This window comes from Chelonia mydas, chromosome 15 (assembly GCF_015237465.2).
Source record: "Chelonia mydas isolate rCheMyd1 chromosome 15, rCheMyd1.pri.v2, whole genome shotgun sequence".
NCBI lineage: Eukaryota > Metazoa > Chordata > Testudines > Cheloniidae > Chelonia > Chelonia mydas.
Window position 1 is genome coordinate 21,453,639 of NC_057856.1, and position 20,078 is coordinate 21,473,716.

At 40.7% G+C, this 20,078-nt stretch overlaps 1 protein-coding gene across 4 annotated transcripts in view; it reads right to left on the reverse strand.

Annotated features, from left to right (window-relative positions):
• Window positions 1–1,278: 1,278 nt before the first annotated feature.
• PIWIL1 (piwi like RNA-mediated gene silencing 1) overlaps window positions 1,279–20,078 on the reverse strand; it is a 47,647-nt gene continuing 28,847 nt past the window's right edge. For 3 of the 4 annotated variants that reach the window (XM_043529363.1, XM_037879097.2, XM_043529364.1), the window contains exons 13-21: window positions 16,362–16,549; window positions 14,743–14,815; window positions 14,116–14,316; window positions 13,425–13,528; window positions 10,943–11,013; window positions 10,004–10,157; window positions 8,860–8,985; window positions 4,914–5,061; window positions 1,279–2,940 (exon numbers count right to left, since the gene is read on the reverse strand). In XM_043529363.1, the coding sequence (XP_043385298.1) occupies window positions 2,824–2,940; window positions 4,914–5,061; window positions 8,860–8,985; window positions 10,004–10,157; window positions 10,943–11,013; window positions 13,425–13,528; window positions 14,116–14,316; window positions 14,743–14,815; window positions 16,362–16,549 (1,182 nt within the window). In that variant the 3' untranslated portion in view covers window positions 1,279–2,823. The remainder of the gene's footprint in view (window positions 2,941–4,913; window positions 5,062–8,859; window positions 8,986–10,003; window positions 10,158–10,942; window positions 11,014–13,424; window positions 13,529–14,115; window positions 14,317–14,742; window positions 14,816–16,361; window positions 16,550–20,078) is intronic. The other variant, XM_043529365.1, reaches the window with a different exon arrangement.

A 20,078-nucleotide genomic window follows, 5' to 3' on the forward strand; every position in this document is an offset into this window, starting at 1 on the left:
TTAAGATACACAGGACCAAGCTCTAAACTAAAATGTTAATCTTTAACAGCGTCTGGGCTTTGGCTCAAAGGATGAGTAATTCTATGGACACTCAACCTGAGACCATCTACAATTTGTAATGCAATCATCAGAACACCTTCCACTGCAAAACGTATGGGAGAATTACCTATAGATATTTTTAGATTATGGAGAGTCAAATGCTTCCCTTCCACCAAAAATGTTTAATGGGTATAACTAGGAACATCACCCTTTTTTGTATTTCACCACAACTCCTGAACATGTCACCATCATTCTTTACTACCCATTATTAGCTATGTGTCTTCCACAAATGGAGTGCCCTTTACTGCAATTTCCCTGACCACTTTTGATTGTTTAGGATGGGGAAAGGCCAGAATGAACTGTTGAATCTAGCCCCAGAAGTTAAAGATTTGACTTTGATTTGCTTGTTGGTTTATTTCTAGTAGCATGAAGATTATCAAAGATAATGTTAGTGTCCATGCATTAAATTTTTAATAAAGCACCCAGGATGTTTTCAGACCAAAAATACATTAAACTTAAGTTAAAACATCCCTGTAATGGCTTTTACTTGTAACTGTATCTCAAAACTCAAGCATTACAGAAATGTCTGTAATGGCTTGACTCTTAAATTATTATATCTACTTAACCTTAACAGTTACTGGAAGAATGAAGTTTGATAATACAGCATTCTAATTCCAAATGGTGCATCCAGATAAAGCGCAATTTTGCATTCCACCAGTACTGGTTGCAATATATACAATAAAATTCTGATCTTAAGGAGAATTCTACTCCAAAAGCAACTCTAAAAATGATTTCCAGATCATGTATACTCAATATACCAAACTGCATTTGCTCAGTCTAAATATTTTTCCAACACCCTTCCTCACTCGCATCCCAGACCTGCAGATTCAACTTGGATTAATATACAAATGAGGACTAGAATACATCAATTTACTTATCTATACAGGCACTGAAAGGCTTGCTGTAAAAACTTGTTTTATTACTAAAACTAGCAGATAGATATGACTGAACACAGTAGATTATGGATAAGGTGTCATTTTAATTTAGGCCATTCTCCAAAACCACCAGATTTTAAGCAACAAATCTGTGCTTTAAACAAGGGGATACGCAAAGATGGATGCTGTACACATGTTAGAAGATGCTACAGGGCCTTCACATAGGAGGGCATTTAAAAGGTTGGCTTCTTGTATGGTTCAGACTATATTTGTATATAAAAGTAATATGAGCAAACAAATGCAATATTTTAAACAAAACTTTATTGAAATTTATCATCAAGAGAAAGGAAGAACTTTCAAGTTTGTTTAAATATAAGCTCATTGTAGTAATTAGAACTAATGTACCTTTTTAATAAAACACAGTCTTAACTAATCCAAAAGACATCCACATAAGTAAGCTACTATGATTTTGCTTGGTGATGCTTTTTTATATAAAAAAGTACACAGGAAGTACCTGAAAGAATAACAAATGGATGATACTTGTGGTTCTAAGCTACAGTACTTTACTTCATGTCAGAATTTATACAACTTACTTTAAATTTTAAACTAGTTATGGAAATACTTGAAAAGTCTTAGTTTTCATATGTCCATGTTATATTAGCACAGCAACCCAAATATTACAACACCAAGTGCTAGTCAATGAGCACGAAAAAGTGAAACTGCTGCAGAAGTTATTTTGGATCACATAAAGGAGTAATCGGAAGTAGTGAGATGAAATTAAGAAAGGGATAATTGGGCTAAATATCACAGAACATTTGAGGGCCCTGTCTACATCTTCATGGATATTTTGTCTCTATGCAGATAGAGAACACTGACTTTATCTGTTCCACCAATTGCTCAAGGGAACTGGTGGAAGCCCCATCAATGAGACTTCAAAGTAGACTGGGCCAACAAGTGGGAACCAGTCCTGCTCTTGCAGGTCATCCAGTCCATTTCAAATATGTATTTTTCATTTCTAACTTCTATTGTCTGACTAACCAATAAAATGACTTTATTTTCATTGTCCATGGGAGCACCTCTGTTAGAAGATTTGGTGTAACTGGTTAAGCCTATGTTTTCCAGTTGCTAAGACTGGCAAGAAACTAGCACCAACCAGTTTTTAATATTTTAACTTTATTAGCATATGCAAGAGGAAAATCAGAATGACAAGTACAGTGACATTCCGTCACGCTTACAGTGACTGGAAGAAACATCACAAAAATGAGCCTTGATAACTAAGAACACTGGGCAGAATGCCTATACTTTTTTAGGAGACAGCTGGTATGCAAAATTTAAGGGTCAACAGCTTGCCTTTTTTCAATATAGTTGATAGCCGTATCTAGCTTTACTAAGTCAACAATTAGTACAGGAACCAAATAAGTCTGCTTTAGCTTAGTGCAACTTATGTCCAGTGTATTCAAATCATAAAGTACACGTAAGCACAGATTCCCACAAGAGCAACTGTGATGTCTGTAGTCTCCTCTCCCTCCCCCCTCCCCCCCCAAATAAAACCCAACACACACACGGAAAATGCTTTTAAATCAGCATGTAGGCTGTATGAAGATATTAACTTTGCTTTGTCAATTTAAAAGGTAGTTGAACTTATTCAGAATTGCCTTTTTATGCTATTATTTTAGTTTTGTCTACAATGAAAACACCACTACCCTTGTGCAAAGTTATGCATTTTCCCCATGCACATTTAGTATTTTTGCACCAAAAAAGTTTTGTAGAAAACTACAACTTCAGTAAGAAAAAGAAAAACAGGTACCATAGAAAGTCCCACAAACTTCACTGTATCCACTTCTGTAGCTCAAAGGTAGTATAAACGGTCTGAGAGTGACAAATTTGGTTCTCTGTGAATGCTCTGACCCACAAGAAAAGCCAGTTTATGGGCGTACTGGCAAGGAGCAGGCACTCTGATGACACCCTACAGAAGAAGCAAGCTATTTAACAAACACATTCAGTAAAAGCTAAACACTAACAAAAATTTGAAATTCAAAGTTTGTATTTATGACATTTCCCTTGGTGTCAAATATATTGTATAGTTATATACATTTTTCATATGTAAAAAATCCACACAGAAGTGCTTGTGTGTGGCAGGCAATCTGAAACATTTCACAAATGCAAGTCACATTAATTCAATATTGAGGTTGTACAGTTCAAGTCAGAAATTGCATACATACATGTTCCTAGATTCTTGTACAGTCTGTATATTTTAAATTACATAAAAGGTGGTTACAGTTGGAAGAAAAAATTACTCATCAGTAGATTCAATTGGTTGAGTCCCTCCTCCCACTCTGCTTAAGACCCCATCCACCAGCCCTCGTTTGCTTTAAAATCAACTCCTCCTCCTAATACAAGAGGGGGACAAGCTTCAACAAGCTGAATTACCAGAATGTAATTTCCCCTTGCCGTTCCATCGCCCATCCTGTACAAGTTTCCAGAGAACGAAGGCAGTGAGCAGACCCATAAGAGATGGCAATTTTATTGAATAAGCAGCTTTAAGAGCTAAGTTTGTTTGTGCTATCCATATCAACCTGGTAGCAGATAACTGAAGAGTGATGCAAGGTTCATGTAAGTGACTTACAGATTTCTACTGTGAAGGCCTCAGCTTTCTCAGCCCAGGTCGTGGAAATACCATGGTGTAAAGTGGAACTTCGCTGGCAGAGATGAGTCTTGCCCATCTGTTATCAAGTTAGTGTAGTGCACAGCTTCAGCCAACAGAAAAAAGTATGGTAGCCAAGAACCCTTAGTGTTGGACATCCTTCTCCATTGGGGTCGGACTCAGGAGCTGTTTTGGAGATTTCCCTAGCTAACAAAAAGCTGGCGGTATGGGAACTAAATGCTATTTTCACTGCAAAAAGATGATGTGAAGCTTTTCATTAAGAGTTCACACTATGGAACAGAGAAGGTAGATCCACTTAGGGGCAATATGTCTAAAATGAAGGATTTGAAAAAAGCTTGGGAGTTTAAGATGGGAAGCAAAACCCCATCAGGTCTCTGAAACCATGGAGCAGAACCCCGAGTCACTTTTCGATTATAAACTGATACATGTAAAGTGCAAGTTAACAAAAGAAAACTACTCTACTACGGCTGAGTTTGCACTATCATATGAACCTTAATTTCTGCAGTTCCCAAGCTTGGTATTAACTGTACAACCTTAAATGAATTACGTTTTTCTTTCACTTAGTTTCCCATTGTGTTTCAAAGCTCACACAAAGAAAAAGGAAACAGGTGCACACTTCTGGAGGCAAAGATCTGATTTTGTAAGTCCTGCACTGGTATCTGAACATGTCATGGAAGTTCCAGTGTAGTATTTATGAATACTATGCCTACAGCTCTAATAAGTTCTCAGAAGTGAGCCAGAGTCCTTATCCCACCAAGACCGACCAACCAGCCAGCCAAATATGGGGAAAGAGGTCCTAAGGCAATCCCAGGAGGAGACGAGATTGCACTACTGTCCCTTCCCAGCACCCCAAAAATGTCTGACATTGTACAGATTAGTAAAAATAATCCAGTAGTATTTAAATTATCTGGAGCAGAGTTAAACAGTTTTCCAGTGAGAGACTATGGGATCATGTATAGACTGTAAGGACTAGAATGTTTAGGTTAGAGACAGCAGCTGAGCACGGCAGCTTAAATCACTTTAAATCTTTATGGGTGCATGAACTCTTTAAGCTCAAGGCCAAATAATAACCAGGTCATTGCTCTGGAAGCAAAAACTCCTATGCATATTAAGTATGCAGTTTTTTATTCATGGTTTCCCCTCTCCCGAAGATTTGCAGCCTTAACCCCAAAATAAGGGCTATTTAACATGATATACTCAGAATATCACTCCTGGACAGGAAAAAAGCATCTTTTTTTGTTTTGCACTTATGCATTGCAGAAGCAGATACTTACTGGCCAGTTATAGTACATGTGGCAGAGCTTGTAAGTTAAACGTTGCATATGATCCGGTTTCAATGCACTGTTGTCATAGATTACATTGTAGTGGGTTGGTGAAACACTACCACTTCTCACAGCCTGACTCACAATAAAAAAATCATACCTGTAAATGGAAGAAAAAAATACAAACCAGGAATTGTACGCAAATCCAAGCCCTTCACACAAAATATAAAGTTTGCCTTTAAATCAATTTACCAGACATTTTAAAAAAAATCTATTTGCATTTGTAGAACCACAGCATGGTAAGCACAACAAGCAAGTGAGAAAGAGGCAGCAAGTTTTGTATACATTATAGGCTCTGCAGTTAACAGTCTATTAAGGTTGCCTGATACCTTCAGGTACAAGAGCCTCTTTTCAGTTGCTTATAACTTTGTCAAACTTCAACCGTTCGAGCTGAAGTTTTATAAATGTCAGCCAAAATGGTTCAGCTGCTTCCAATAATGAGGTTAGGGAAAAATATATTGGTTTTGACCATATTAAATTCTTGAGATATTTTCTTTCAACTGCTATAGCAACTCCAAGCTCTGGAGCTGGGACTTGAAATCTGATAGGCGGTGGCCTTTGTACCAGGATATGCTTTTTGCCATCCATGTGAGAATCCACTCAAAATTGGACAACCTGAGTCTGAAAAATTGCAATTTGCACTTGCTCTCCTGTCAGAGTAGTGTAATTCACCTCCCCGAGAGGTGGTAGCTAGGTTGACAGAAGAATTTTTCTGTTGACCTAGAACTGTCTACACCAGAGGTTAGGTCTATCCCACTGAGTGACGCAACTGAGTTGACCTAACATTTTAGTGTAGACTAGGCCTGTGTAAAAATTGTTATTTCTCATACCATCATCCCAACACACTGGAATCAGGAAACTAGCTGCTTATTTCCAGCTCTGCAACTGACTTCCTGTGTGACACTAGATAATTCATTTCTTTTATACTTCAGATTCCTCTTCTATACACATGCTCTTGGAAGTCTAGGAATGAAAAGCTCTCTACAATTGCTAGTTATTACTAAAGATGTGAGGGTCAGGATAAGAAGGAAACTTTCAGAAAAAACTCCCCCTAATAAGTATTTCAAATGAAATTACTTTATTTCAAATCCTATAGTATTAGGCAATTACAACTCCTATATACCAGCAGGACTATATACCATATATACACTGATGTAAGCCCTGGGGCATATTGGAGCCCCCAGTCATTGGCGTGCACTGCCCTTTTTACTAGATAGCAGGAGAGAGTACAGGGCCCTTTCGTGTGGATTGCTTCCTGCCAACCTCTGTTCTGGAAATGGAAGCAGCTGCTACCCTAAAGGTGCTCCTGACTGGCCCTGGTGAGCAGCCCACTCATGCCAGAGAGATATCAGTCCTGCAGGGAAATAAACAGTCTGCTGCCTGCCGGGCAGATAGCAAGAGGTGTGCACCTGCAGGGCATTGGAGGAGAATCTTGAGAGCAGGGGTAGATCCTCCTCCGAGTCCCCCTAGATCCACAGCAGGAACCAATTGCAACTGGTAGGGAGGAGTTTTTTTTTTTTTCCTCTCTCCTCCCTCAGCAAAAATAGTGTGACAGTCTTCTAACATATGGAAAGAATCTTTTCCACACCAAGTTAATCAAACAAAAGAGAACCTGTATTTTGTAAACATTGCCAATGGAACTATGCATTTCCAAATATTACCAGGATGACCAAAAACATCTCTGCATGTATGAAATGTCCTGCAGACATTAAAAAAATCCATCATGAGTGGAAATGAACATCAAGAAGAAGAGCGTGAGGAAGGGAACACAGAGCGGTTGTACTTGCAACAAAATGTTCTTAAATCCAGAAGTACTCCTGCTTCTGCAACATCACTGTCTGAAAGTGTTGTACAAGTTCAACTCAATCAATCATTCGTCAGGAAAACATCTTATCTCAATCAACTATATCCAAAAGACTCCCAATAATGACTTAATTTATAGATAAGATGAAACCTGATAATAGATAAAAATTTGACCAAGCTCTGGCAAGAGCGATATATGCTTCTGGTACTCCATTATCAGTAACTGAAAACAGTTATTGGCAGGCAGCATTTAAACTATTAAAGCAATCATACCTGTTACCCAGCAAATGTTCTTTGAGCAAGCCTCTGACACAGTCATATTCTGACTGTAGAATACAAATTGTACAAGAACAAAATATCAGTGGAGCACTGCCTGGCAGTACTTACTTATGGGTGGACAAATGAACTGGAGGAAGGAATCAAACTTTGTGATAACACCTCAACCAGTTTTGTTTTGTTTTTTGGCGGAGGGATTACAGGAGCATGAAAACAGACATGCTGCAGAGTATATCAGTAGTGAAATATGTGAGGTACTACAGAAAATTGGAAGTGGGAAAGTATTTATTTGTTGACTGACTGACAATGCCAACAATATGAAAGCAGCATGGGACATCATAAATAGCCATATAATACTGGAGTAGGAGGTGTTTCTCCTGGCCTAAGTCTGCTTCTTAATGATTTCATGAAGTGGAACACTCAAAAAGATCCATGAATCAGCAAAAAAGTTCTAAAGTATGTGAAAACTATGCATATTGTAGATACAGTCTTTAAGAAAGTAAGGAAAGCATGGTAAGAATAAAATGGTAAAACTTCTAGCAAAACAAGATGGGGAACTATAGAGATGTCACCTGAAAGTTTATTAAAACAAAGAAGGACTCTTCAAGGAACAGTGATAACAGAAGATTTTAAAGTAGTTAAAATGTACAACACACTGTACTTGAGGATAATTTCTGGGTTCACCTGCAGAACTCTCTGAAGACTACAGCCAATCGTTTCTGCAATCACAGTATCTGAATCAGACAAAGCACTTGTGTCAGACATTCCTCAACTTGCAGCTAAGAGAGTTGCTCAAAACCAGTTGATTTTAAGTGCCCCTCCACTCACAAGTCAGGAAGAAGTACAAGTGAAGGACTTAATTGGTAGATAGAAAGAATGTTGCTGCAAACCTCTTAGATCCAAGGTTCAAAGGTAGTAATGTTAGTGATGCCTAGCATTGTTACAATATTTGACTGGATTATTAAACAAGCAACACATCTTGAACTAGATAACTAGAAAAGTACTTTCTAACGTTAGAGAACAGAACCTATGAAGGTATTTTGTCCAAGAGTGCAATCTGGGAATCTGTCACACATATTGCTCGTACAGTGTAGTGGCAGGGCCTTTATACAACACAATCTCTGACTCCTCTTAGCTTCTTGTCTGCTTCAGAATACTCCAATTTCTGCATCATGTGAAAATTTATGCTTTTATAAATACACATAGTAGTACTTTCTATGTGCTAGCTAAACTGTACATAATGTATTTCTCATTCTTAAAAGAATGAAAGTTTAGTTTTGATAAGTAATTATTGCAGATATTTTGATTTTCCCCATAATTTGTCCCCCCAATAAAAACAGGGAGGGGGTGGAGGGAAACTGTTTTTTCCTTGCCTTCTAAGTTTTCAGAAATGTTGTATCTCTCATTATTACTCAGAATGTTTTACTTAAAACTCATTACTGTTAGCAGTGAAGAATTAATTGAGATATTGGGAGAGTGCACAGGATTATTTTATGGCTCATACACCAACACAAATATTCTACATTCAGAATTTGGTTATTACTGGGAGAAAAGGCAACAGCCAGGAAGTACACATATTCCAGGTTGGTTTTTCAGTGGTGGACAACAAGAACTTGCAGAATGAGGAAGTATGAAAGATTATTTACATAAATTTGCCAGCTAGCAATGCCATTTTTACAGTCATGTTAACAGTACATCCAATTTGGCCTACTCATTTCTTTTGAGTGAGCATCAGATTCCATTTTTGGTAGCAGGATGCAAGCCAAACAACTGATTCCTACCATCAAAGAGCTATTATCTCCCTAAAAGCATTACTTACCATTCCGGTCGGGTAACCTCTACATCAATAACTGTACCAGGGGGTGGATTCTGAAGTCTTCCACCAGCCTGTGCAAAGAACCTAGTATTCACTCGTTTCTTCACCACTATTACTGTCAGTCTTGGGCTAGAAAAGATTATATGAGCAACATAAGAGCAATTTTTGAAACTTCAATTTAAAGAACTTTCCCATTAAAGTTCTTTAAAATAAATTTTGGAAACTACATCTTTACTGATCCATTAGAAACCAGACTTCTAAATAAACTATAATATGCAGGTTTTAGTATTTTAAGCCTTCACTTAATATACTGCTTCTATTCAGGTATTTCAGCATAATTCATTACCATGGTACCAAATTAACTTTTGCACTTGCATAGCTGCAAACACCTGGGACCATAAGAGTAGAAGTTTCCCCTACAACAGTTCTTATACTATATAAGGTTTCTTCTCTTCCTCTCCCTTATTTTAGGTGTACTCAACATGGCACACATCTATTGATATACACTAAAAATATATGCAGGAAAAATATTGCCAGATGCTAAATAGAGGAAAAAAAGTAAGTATTTCCATCACCCCTGACAGCAACTGGCCTATTTTTGTTTAGCATGCTGTTTTGTTCCAGTGACAGTTTCAATACTCGGTTGTACCAGCACTGACAGATTTTAGAGCTAATTTAAGGCTATTACCCGAACTACTGAAGATGGAGGACTATGAGAATGCAAATAACTAGATAACTGGTAATCCTTCCAAAAGAGGGAAGCATGATTAACCTAGAATTCACATGTGGGCACGATGAGGTGTGACCGGATAGTTCAAAGGGAGAAATCATAATTTATATGTACATCAAAGACGTAACATCACAAGCATAAAAAGGAGTAAGGATATCCTTATGGAATTATCTAGTTACATCACATCAACAGGATGTATGCTCTTTGTAAAAGAATACCCAATATAATAAAAACTGAATGAGTAAGAAAGAAGCTGTTTGCATCAGTTACTAGATTATCTGATACAAGTGCACACTAGTGTAAAGAAGAGGTATACAATCTTTTAGCAGCCTTATTGCTTTTCTGAAGCATGACAGTGCACGTTTTATATCACTAAAGCCTTTCATTGCATCACTGCATGCATCATAAGAGACTTACTTATAATCTTTACCAACAGATTTCAAGCAATCCAAAAACTGGGGTACTTCATAGTTAACCAAGGTTTTTAGCTGACCATCTCCTACACCATCACGATACACGATAATGCGAGAAGGCATATGGTTATTGCCGCTGAACCAGGCTCTTAAAGCAGCTTTAAGAAAAGCAAATTAAAGTTATGCAACTATAATGGGAATGTCTTTCAGAAGTTAAAATTCAGAATGGATCTGTATTACTCAACGAATGGCAATAAATTGTGAAGCCTTGAAAAATCTACTCCCCTGAGAAACTTAAGTAAGTTGATCTAAGCTCCAGTGTACACATCGCTAGGCTGATGAGAGGCAATAGTTAGGATGATGGAAGAATTGTCCCAAGGGGGTGGATTTACTACAACAGAAAAACCCCTTCTATTGCTGTATCAAGTATTACAGCAGCATAGCTGCAATGCCACAGCTGTGCCACTCTGGTGCTCGTAGTTCAGATATAGCTTACGTCCCTGTTGACAATTACAGTGACAAGGGAATGGCTTTTATTGGACTGTCTTCTCTGAAAAGGAGTGTTCGTTCGTTCTTTTTTTTTCCTCCCTCCTCCTCCTCCCTCTCTCCTCGTCTCTCATATATTATATATCTATATCTATATCTATCTACAGAAGTTGGCCCAATAAAACATATTACCTCACCCACCTTCTCTCTCTAATATCCTGGGATCAACATGGCAACAACAACATTGCATATAGCAATTAAGGTATCAGTTAGGACCACGCAAATTAGGAGAAGCTACATAAACAATCTGATAATTGTCAGTGATAATATATAAACGTCCAATCTATTTTTACTCAAGTGTAATTTGATGTTTTACTAAATGGAACACAGAATCCTGTTCTGAGAAGGAACAACTGCCACCCATTAGGCCTTTTCTGTTGAAGGAAGAAAACTTTACCTTGCAAGCAGACCTTGAGTCCATCCACAAGTTCTTGTCCACGCTCTTGGAAGACACAGCGAGAGAACCACCTGTTTAGAGAAAAATCAAGAAAAGCATCAAAGTAACCTATTACAATCTAAATCACTTTAGAAAGTTAAACAATTAATTTTGGCAAGTATGTCCTATACAGTCAACAGGCAAAAATGTGAATAATCACACTAACTTGAATTTGAGTACCATACATGTACACTATCTCCACAGACACCTGCAGCAGATATGTGCCTTGGGTCAAACTTACGGTTCCTTTTATAGATCCAAATTGAATGTGAGGCTACATAAAGGGACCACGGCCCAGTCTCCCTCAGTTATTTTAGATATTCAAAATAGCTAACGACTCCCTGAGAAGCAGGAAAGAGAATTTTAAATTATAGATCTGCAGAATTAAAGTAATTTGAGACTGCTAGTTACAGATAAGCCTTCCTTTCTATGTCAAGTACAGTCTCTGGAGAGCCCCACTGTTGGGAAACAGGGATGGCCAACTTGTGGCTCCGGAGCCACATGCAGCTCTTCAGAAGTTAGTATGAGGCTCCTTGTATAGGCACCAACTCTGGGACTGGAACTATAGGCACCAACTTTCCAGTGTGCTGGGGGCTGCTCACTGCTCAACCCCTGGTTCTGCCACAGGCTCTGCCCCCCCTCCATCTCTTCCCGACCCCTCCCCTGAGCCTGCCATGCCCTCACTCCTTGCCCCTCCCCCCCAGATCCTCCTGTACCCCATGAAACAGCTGATGGGGAGGGAGGGTGAGGTGCTGATCAGTGGGGCTGCAGGTGGGTGGGGGGTGCTGGGACCGGAAGTGGGAAGCTGATGAGGGGCTGCTGGCATATTACTGTGGCTCTTTGGCAATGTACATTGGTAAATTCTGGCTCCTTCTCAGGCTGGCCACCCCTGAACTAGAAGCTACCACCTCCTGGAGAAAAATAATAGCGTATTCTTTAGTCTATCAGTCTAACTTAGGCCGGAGATCTGAGAATGAATGTGCTATCTTGCTTCACCTTCCTGACTCTCAAGGAAGACCAGCAATTGATTGGATCACAGATGCATCACGTATAGACGCATCATTAAAAAAAAAAAAAAAAAAAAAAAAAAAAAAAAAAGATGGACTTCTTTGGTTGAGCTACAGACCAGAGAATATGAAGAGAATTATGTATTCCTTATGGAATGCTGGCCTTGATGAGAGTCTAATGGATAAGAGCAGACATTAAAATAAAATTGCATTGGCAGCCAGTCCTTTTTACAGCCTTGCACTGAACATCTGGATTCACAAGAGGACATAAAAGCAGTGTATTTTGGGCTTGCATGTAAGTGCTTCTGGAGTTCACAGCACCGAAGCACAAGCTTTAAGCCTTCTGTTCCCCCACCAAAAGTGGTAAGTTGAAGAGATTCTCTAATGGTGGGCTGTCTTTCCATTTCCTGTATACAAAAGCGGTCATCTTTGATCCTCATTGTGTTGGATGCAAACAGCAAAGGAAGACTTGTCAACTCATCTATCATGCAGATATATCAGATAATAGATTCTACCACATAGAGCAGCGGTTCTCAAACTATAGGGCAGCCCTCCCAAGACAGACATACGAATGTGTCAAGGGAGGCATGAGCTGTGTGTGTTTTTTTATTATTAATTATTATTATTATTCTTCTAAGAGCTCTTGCTGTCAGCCCCAGGTGGCTGGAGCTCATGCAGAAGGGCTGTGCTAGAGCCCCACTACCCCGGCTCTCCTCCCTACCCTCCCAAACCCTCACTGGGAGGCCGGCGGGACTCTGGATGTCACCCCCAAGGTGCCAGCAGCAGCACAGAAGTAAGGGTGGCCATGGGACTAAGTCTGCTGTGAAAAGTGGTATTAGAAAAATATCACTTTTCACATTACCTCCCTTACTTCTGTGCTGCTGATGGCCCAGAGATGCCTTCAGAGCTGGTCGCCCAGGCAGCAACTGCTATACTCCACTCTGCATTCAGAGCTGGGCAGTAGCAGATTTAACTTGAGAGCCGTGTAAACTACTGCAGACACAAAAGAAAGGGGACCCCATCACGTAAGTCTGAGAACCACTGACAGTTATTTACACTTACAATAAAATGCGGTAGGCAGCGAACAGGTGAGGCAAACAGCATATATGTCCCTGAACTCAAGGCAGTGTTACATGCTTTTTTTTGAAGCAATATTTACGCAGCAGTGCACCTGAGAATTAGGGAACTCTCTCTAATGGTCAGTCAGTTTATCCTCTTATTCCTGAAAAGTCTGGAAAATAATGTACAGCTACTTAGTAGTAAGCTAATCAGGAGCTTTTGCCTACACAGTGTTCGTGAAAATGTATAATATGAAGTTAAACCAACACAGACAAGGTTACTTTTTAAATGGCTGCTCATCACATTAGGCTTTTTCTTTAAGATTACAGATCCATCAAGTTCTTTCAGTTTATACTAAATGCCAAAAAGTATCTTACCGTGTCATTCCCTGATTCAGGCTAGCAACAAATCCTGCAATTGATCGCCGTCCAGCTGTAGTGTCATGATAACAGTCAATTCCCACAATCATAACTTGTTTCAACTTTAAGAAAATAGTTCACAGCATATTACAAAAAGTGCAAAAACATGCAAAAAGCAAACATTTATCATATCTGCACTAAAGTATTATACACACAGCACCAACTTCAAAAATAATCACAGTTTTTTCCACTATTCAGGATACTGGTTACTTCCAAAATGTTTATTTATTTTAAGATGACTCTGTTTTTATGGAGTGCCTACTGAAAGTATCCGTGCTGACAGCCAGAAGCCTACATTTTACAACTGAACTATTTAATGCCTCCAATTGCATCCTCAATTAAAAGTTCTATCAGCTGCTTATTTCCTCATGTATCCTATGCGTTAAGTTTACCCATGTTGGCATTTTCTTTTTGGAAGCAAGTTATTTTGGGTAGGATACACTACAGGTAACCAAATGAAATTTAGAAGTAGTAAATCAATCATCTGGTGCCTTTCTGAACACTCATTTAAATATTTAAAATTTGTACCAAACAAGTTAAGAAAGTCTTCTAGTATTTTCTTTAAATGTGATCAGAGTTCGGGGGGGGGCACGGGGGGGACACAAGACTTAACTGACTCAAGGTTAATGAAACAAAGCCAGCTACTTACTGGGATTTCAACACTCCAGAGCTCTCCACCCATCTTGCAGTTCATTTGTAAAGCAATTTTCGTTGCTATAGCCATTACAGTTTGTGGCTTGCTTAGAGTGCGAGCTATCACACACTGACTTGGAGTTGGGCAATCAGTACATAAGTATTTCTTGATAGCATCATACTTATCTTTACGATTACTGGATAGAAGACAAACTACCTTAAAAATTAAAATGAAAAGTTTAAAAAAAAACTACAGCAGAATCAAATTTATTATTTGTTTGAAAGATCTGCATACAGTACACTGCTATAGCTCCTGTTCCAGCACAACAGAAAAATCCCAAGTGTTTTCTGGGACATATTTAGACAGTTTGGGTGCTTAAGTTCCAGTGCCTAAAACTAGTGGTCTGATTTCCATCGGTGGTGGGGTGCTCAACAATTCTATATTTAAGCACTGACACTATCTAAATACATAATTTTCTACACATGCCTGGCCTCATAAGTATCATCTGACACTTGGGAGGTTAGTCACGTAACTCCACAAGTGTAAATCCACAGAGTTCATTTCATTATTAGGATATTAATGTAATACATAACCAAAAGTAGAGATTAACATGCTTTGAAATTATGGAATTAGCATACATACTATCTGTGTGTCAGAGGTAACCTTTTGTTGCAAGACCCTCAAATAAGCTTCTGTTCTATCATCTACTTCAATCCTAAAAAGGGGAACAACAAGAAAATAAAAAGGGATATGGCTGTAGCTGAAGTTAGAGTAGCTCGTGAAGCAGCAACAAGAACATAAGCTGCAACAGAAATTAAGTACAAGGTAGCTTAAATTTACAGCTTTTAGCAAAGTTACTGTATTCACACTGTACTAAGTTGTTCACTCCACCACTTAAGAATTAAAAGGAAACATTCCTGAACCAGAGTTTCTCGTAAGAATGAAGGAAAATCAAGATTAAAAAGAGTCATGAGCTTGACTAAAGGAGACTTTGGTCATACTTTAAAGTTGACTTTGGAAAGGCTGACAATACAGTAACTCCTCGCATAATGTTGTAGTTATGTTCTTGAAAAACGCAACTTTAAGCAAAATATTAAGCGAATCCAATTTCCCCATAAGAATTCATGTAAATAGGGGTGGGGGTTAGGTTCCAGGTAAATTTTTGTCACCAGACAAAAGACATTATATACATATACAGTATAAGTTTTAAAAAAGTTTAAAAAAGTTCTAATCAGAGGATTGTCTGGAGATCTGCTCATGAGCTCCCTGAGCTTCTCCTAAAGCAACCATGTTGATATCAGGTGGGATATTTCCCAGGGAATGCCTTGCTGCTAAATGATGAACGAGCACTCGGCTGAGCCCTAAAGGGTTAATACGTTGTTAATGTAGCCTCGCACTCTACACAGCAGCAGCAAGGGAGGCAGGAGACAAAACAGATGCATGGCATGAGCTGCAAACAAACACTTCTCTGCGGAAACTGAACATGTTGATGAACTCTCACTATCTCGCTGGAGCACACCACTCCCTCCTCCGGACACTGCATGCACAGCTGCACAGGTGCTGACTTTCCAAAGTGCCGGCGGGTGCTCAACCCCCGGCCCATCCCCACTCCACCCCCTAACCCTAACCCCTCAGCCTCCTGAACACCGCGAAACAGCTGATTGCTGCAGGCAGGAGACAGGGGGGCGGGGGGAAGAGAGGAGGAGTTGCTGATCCGCGGGCGGGCGGCACTGGGGGAGGTGGAGTGGAGTTGATAGGGGGCTGCCAGCCCACCCTGGTTCCAAGCCCCCACTCACTAGCAGGCGGCGGCCAAACAACATTATAAGCAAACACTGTGCAACTTTAAATGAGTATGTTCTCTAATAGATCAGCGACATAACATTAACCGAGGAGTTACTGTACACTTGAATTTGTGCTGCTGCTGCTCTATTTATATTAAAGGCAGCTCCACCAATTAGAACAGTTAAACTTTCAACATCCAGCAGAATCCTTCCTATCAGCAGCACCCTCTCTAATCCTCAGTTAAAGCTTCCATGGACTGAAACACTAGCTCCAAAACCTAATCTTTTTACTAAGTAATTAACCATCTGAAATTTTGAGATCTCTGGAGACCTTCAGATAAATAGATATATACAATTAAAAGAGTTTTATAGAAATAGATAATATTAGAACTCCTTCCTCATTTAACACGATTACTGAAAAATTTAAAGAGCTATCGGAGTTTCTGAGCAAGTTATTTATCACATTTCTATAGTACTTACATGATTGCTTTGTTCATTTGGATGCCCATGGCTGGTGTGACTTTAAATAGATTTTGAACTAGTGCATTGGCAGCATCATAATTGCGCCGTGTGTATATTAACAACCAATTATCCAATGGCTTTACACTAATTAAGGGAGCTCCCCTGGTTTCTTTTGACCAGTCTGCAAATTGAGGATTGTAGTCAAACTGGAAATGAGAAAGGTTTAAATTAAGTCCTGCTGGAGCACAACTAACTTTCACAAAATCTATGTCTTAATATACTCCAGAATATAGCAACATCATCTGGCTTTGCAGTTCCAGGTGATCAAAACTGAGAATTTACAAAAAAGTTTCCTATGAAACAAGTTTTTTTTTAAAAATTCAGTTTCAGAAATTTCTAATTTTGGAATTCTGAAATTTTGTTTTGAATTTTTACATTTTAATATTTATATTATTTAATGACATCAGTAAGTAGTAGGGCATAATATGACAAAATATTCTGTTTTATTTTTTAAATCATTAGAGACAGCTGCCACTTAGCATGGATTGAAACATCTTTTCTTTTCTACATCAAAGTCTCCTGTTCGTGCAATAATGAAAATGTAGAAGATTTGATCTAAAAAAAGATAAGATGTTTCAATCAGTGATAAACAGCAGCTGAAATAAAATTTAACTGTCATTATAACACATCAGTAGACGTGTATAACGTGCACTATGGTTCTGTTCATTCCCTTTGCAGCATCTGGAACTGGCCACTGACCAAAGACTGGGTCCATCTAGCCCAGTATCCTGTCTGTCTCACCCAGTATGGCCATTCTTATGGCTTGAACAGGGACTGGAAGCGGCTGGCTCACTACAAAAGCAATTTTCCCTCTCCTGATGTTGACACCACATCATCAATTATTGGGAGTGAACAACATCCACCCTGACTGAATTGGCCCTGTCAACACTAGTTCTCCACTTGTAAGGTAACTCCCCTCTCTTAATGTATCAGTATAGTTATGCCTGCATCTGTAATTTTCACTCCATGCATCTGTAGAAGTGGGTTTTTACACCCACGAAAGCTTATGCCCAAAGAAATCTGTCAGTCTTTTAGGTGCCACCAGATTCCTCGTTGATTTGTGGATACAGACTAACACGGCTACCCCTCCGATACATAAACAGGTAGCAAGTTTGGTTTACAATGAACCTGATAAACCGCCTGTGGCCTTGGAAAATCAAGACGTGAAAATAAGTGTCTCTCAAGTCAAGGGCAGCATACCAGTCCCCATATCCAGGGAGGGGATAATTGAGGTCAGGGAGACCATGTGGAACTTCATTTTTTTGAGGTCGCCGTTGAGACGACGCAGGTCTAAAATAGGTTGGAGACCGCCCTTGGCCTTTGGAAATAGCATGAGTAAAACCCTTTCCCTCTTAAGTCCTGCAGAACCTCCTTCACAGCTCCCATTCGGAGAAGGGCTTGCACCTCCTGGGCCAGAAGTTGTTTGTGAGAAGGGTTCTTGAAGTGGGATGGGGAGGGAGGGCACGTGGAAATAAACTGAAGCGTATAACCCCTTTCCACAGTGTTCATCATCCAGTGGTCCGTGGTGATATGAGACCATGCCACACTGAAGTGGGACAGGCTGTCAAAAACAAAAGGGAGACATGATCTGGTGGCATGGGAACTAGTATAACACCCTCGGGCGTCCCAGCAGAAGTTCTGTTTGGCTGCTCCCGCACTTATCTTTCTTCTCTCCCCCGACTCAGAGTATCTGGGAGGGCCAGGTAGGGATGCTCAGGTGGATGAGGGCAGCTGCCTGCAACTAAAACCCCTGTTTCATTTCTTTTGCGGGTCCTGATGGGGCAGTGGAACTGAGAAATGGGTGGAGTGCTGGGGACTGAAGTGCTTCCTCTAAAGCGCCTGGGCATACAGACGTAGGGACTTGAGTCTTTCAAGCCAGGGAGCTCTGCTTCCGTTTGTTCTGAGAAGAATGAAGCACCTTCAAACAGAAGGTCCTGAATGGACTGCTGGACCTCCATTGCCAGTCCCAAGGACTGGAGCCCAGAGCATCTGCGCATGATCACCACAGAAGCCATGGACCTAACCACCGGAGTCCACGGTGGCCTGCAGGGAAGCCCTGGCTACAGACTTCCCCTCCTCTACCAGAGAGGAGAACTCCTGCCTGGACTCCTGGTGAAGCAAGTCCTTGAATTTCAACATTAAGTTAAGTTGTACCTCTTCAGCAATGCCTGCTGGCTGGAGATGTGGAGCTGCAGACCCCCAGTAGAATAAGACCTTTCTATTGAAAGGTCTGAGTCTTTTCTCTTGGGGGGGGGGGTGGCACTGCTTGTTGCCCTTGTCTGTCTCTCTCATTGGCTGCCAAGATTACTAGGAACCCAGGAGGGGGGTGGGAGTACAAGTACTCATGCCCTTGAGCAGGAACAATACACTTCTTTTCAGCACTCCTTGAGGTGTGAGGATGGGGTTTGCCACAGGGCTTTAACTGGTCCCATGATGGCCACATTGAGCAGGAGAGCCACCTTCAATGTGGCCACGCAGTCAAAATATCGACCAGGCTGTGGGAGGACTCTAACTACCTCCACTTCCAGTTCGAGATTAAAGGCCACCAGGAGTTGTCGAAAAGAGTAAGCTTTGAAGTCATCACGTGGAGGCAATGCACAAACCCTGACACTGCCTTGGGGGAAGAGAAAGGAGACCTGCACTGGCAGAGGGTCCTTTTCTTCTGCACCACTCCAGTCCCAAGGTTCTACGTCCTGGTAATTGGTACCGGGCTTGGTATTGGAATCTTGGATCGGGTGTTGCTCGATAGGATAGAGGTGCTCTCCTCTGAGACCACAGAGTATGAGTGCCTGGATGGGGGCCCCTGCAGTGGGGGAAAACCCACAGGTTCCAAAAAGGCCATTGCATCTGCATAGGCCAGCACCCACTGTGCTAAGCAGTCAGGGCTACCCCTGCACCCAGACCCACAACAAGATAAGACTGACCAGCGGGGTACTGGGATCTGGGAATATGAGTGCACTTCCAAGTCAGATGACAAGCCTTCCTCTGGGGACACCATGGAGAGGCATGCTGGGGAATGGTGCCAAGACATGGAGACCTGCATCAAGGCCAGCAGGGATGGTTTCCCTCTAGAGGATACTGAGAGGCCTTGTACCCAACGGGAGCTCAGGGCAACATGGTTGCTTCTGCTCGACATTGCCAACGCTTGCACTTCCATCAACGGCATTGCTGAAAGTCCAGCAAGTCCCTGGCTGCAACGAACTCCTATGGGGTAGACAGTACTACAGTCTTGCTGGTGTCGCATTGTCCCTCTGGCACCAAATGTTGATACGGGACCAGACTCAATGGACCTGCATACATGAAGGAGTCAATGGTGCCTCTCTCAGAGCAGGCGCAGAGGAGTAGCCAGACTCTAGTCGCACTATGCTGTGCTCCCCATGCTTGGCTTTCTTCAGAGTCAGTTAGTAGTCCCCCCTCAGGCAACTGTTTCTTGTGTGTTTTCTTTAGCACTGGCGATGGAGAACAGTGCCAAGAGATTCTCACAGAGGGAGGAGCACTCTCCACCAATGCCAAGGTACTGGGTGCAGAGTCCGACTGGCTCAGCTCTGAGGAGGGTCGGAGAGTAAACAAATTGGAGAGAGAGTCCAGAGGAAAGCAACAAAAATGAAAATAAGTTTAAAAAACCAGACCTATGAAGACGGGTGCTTGTTTAGTCTTGAGAAATGACGACTGAGG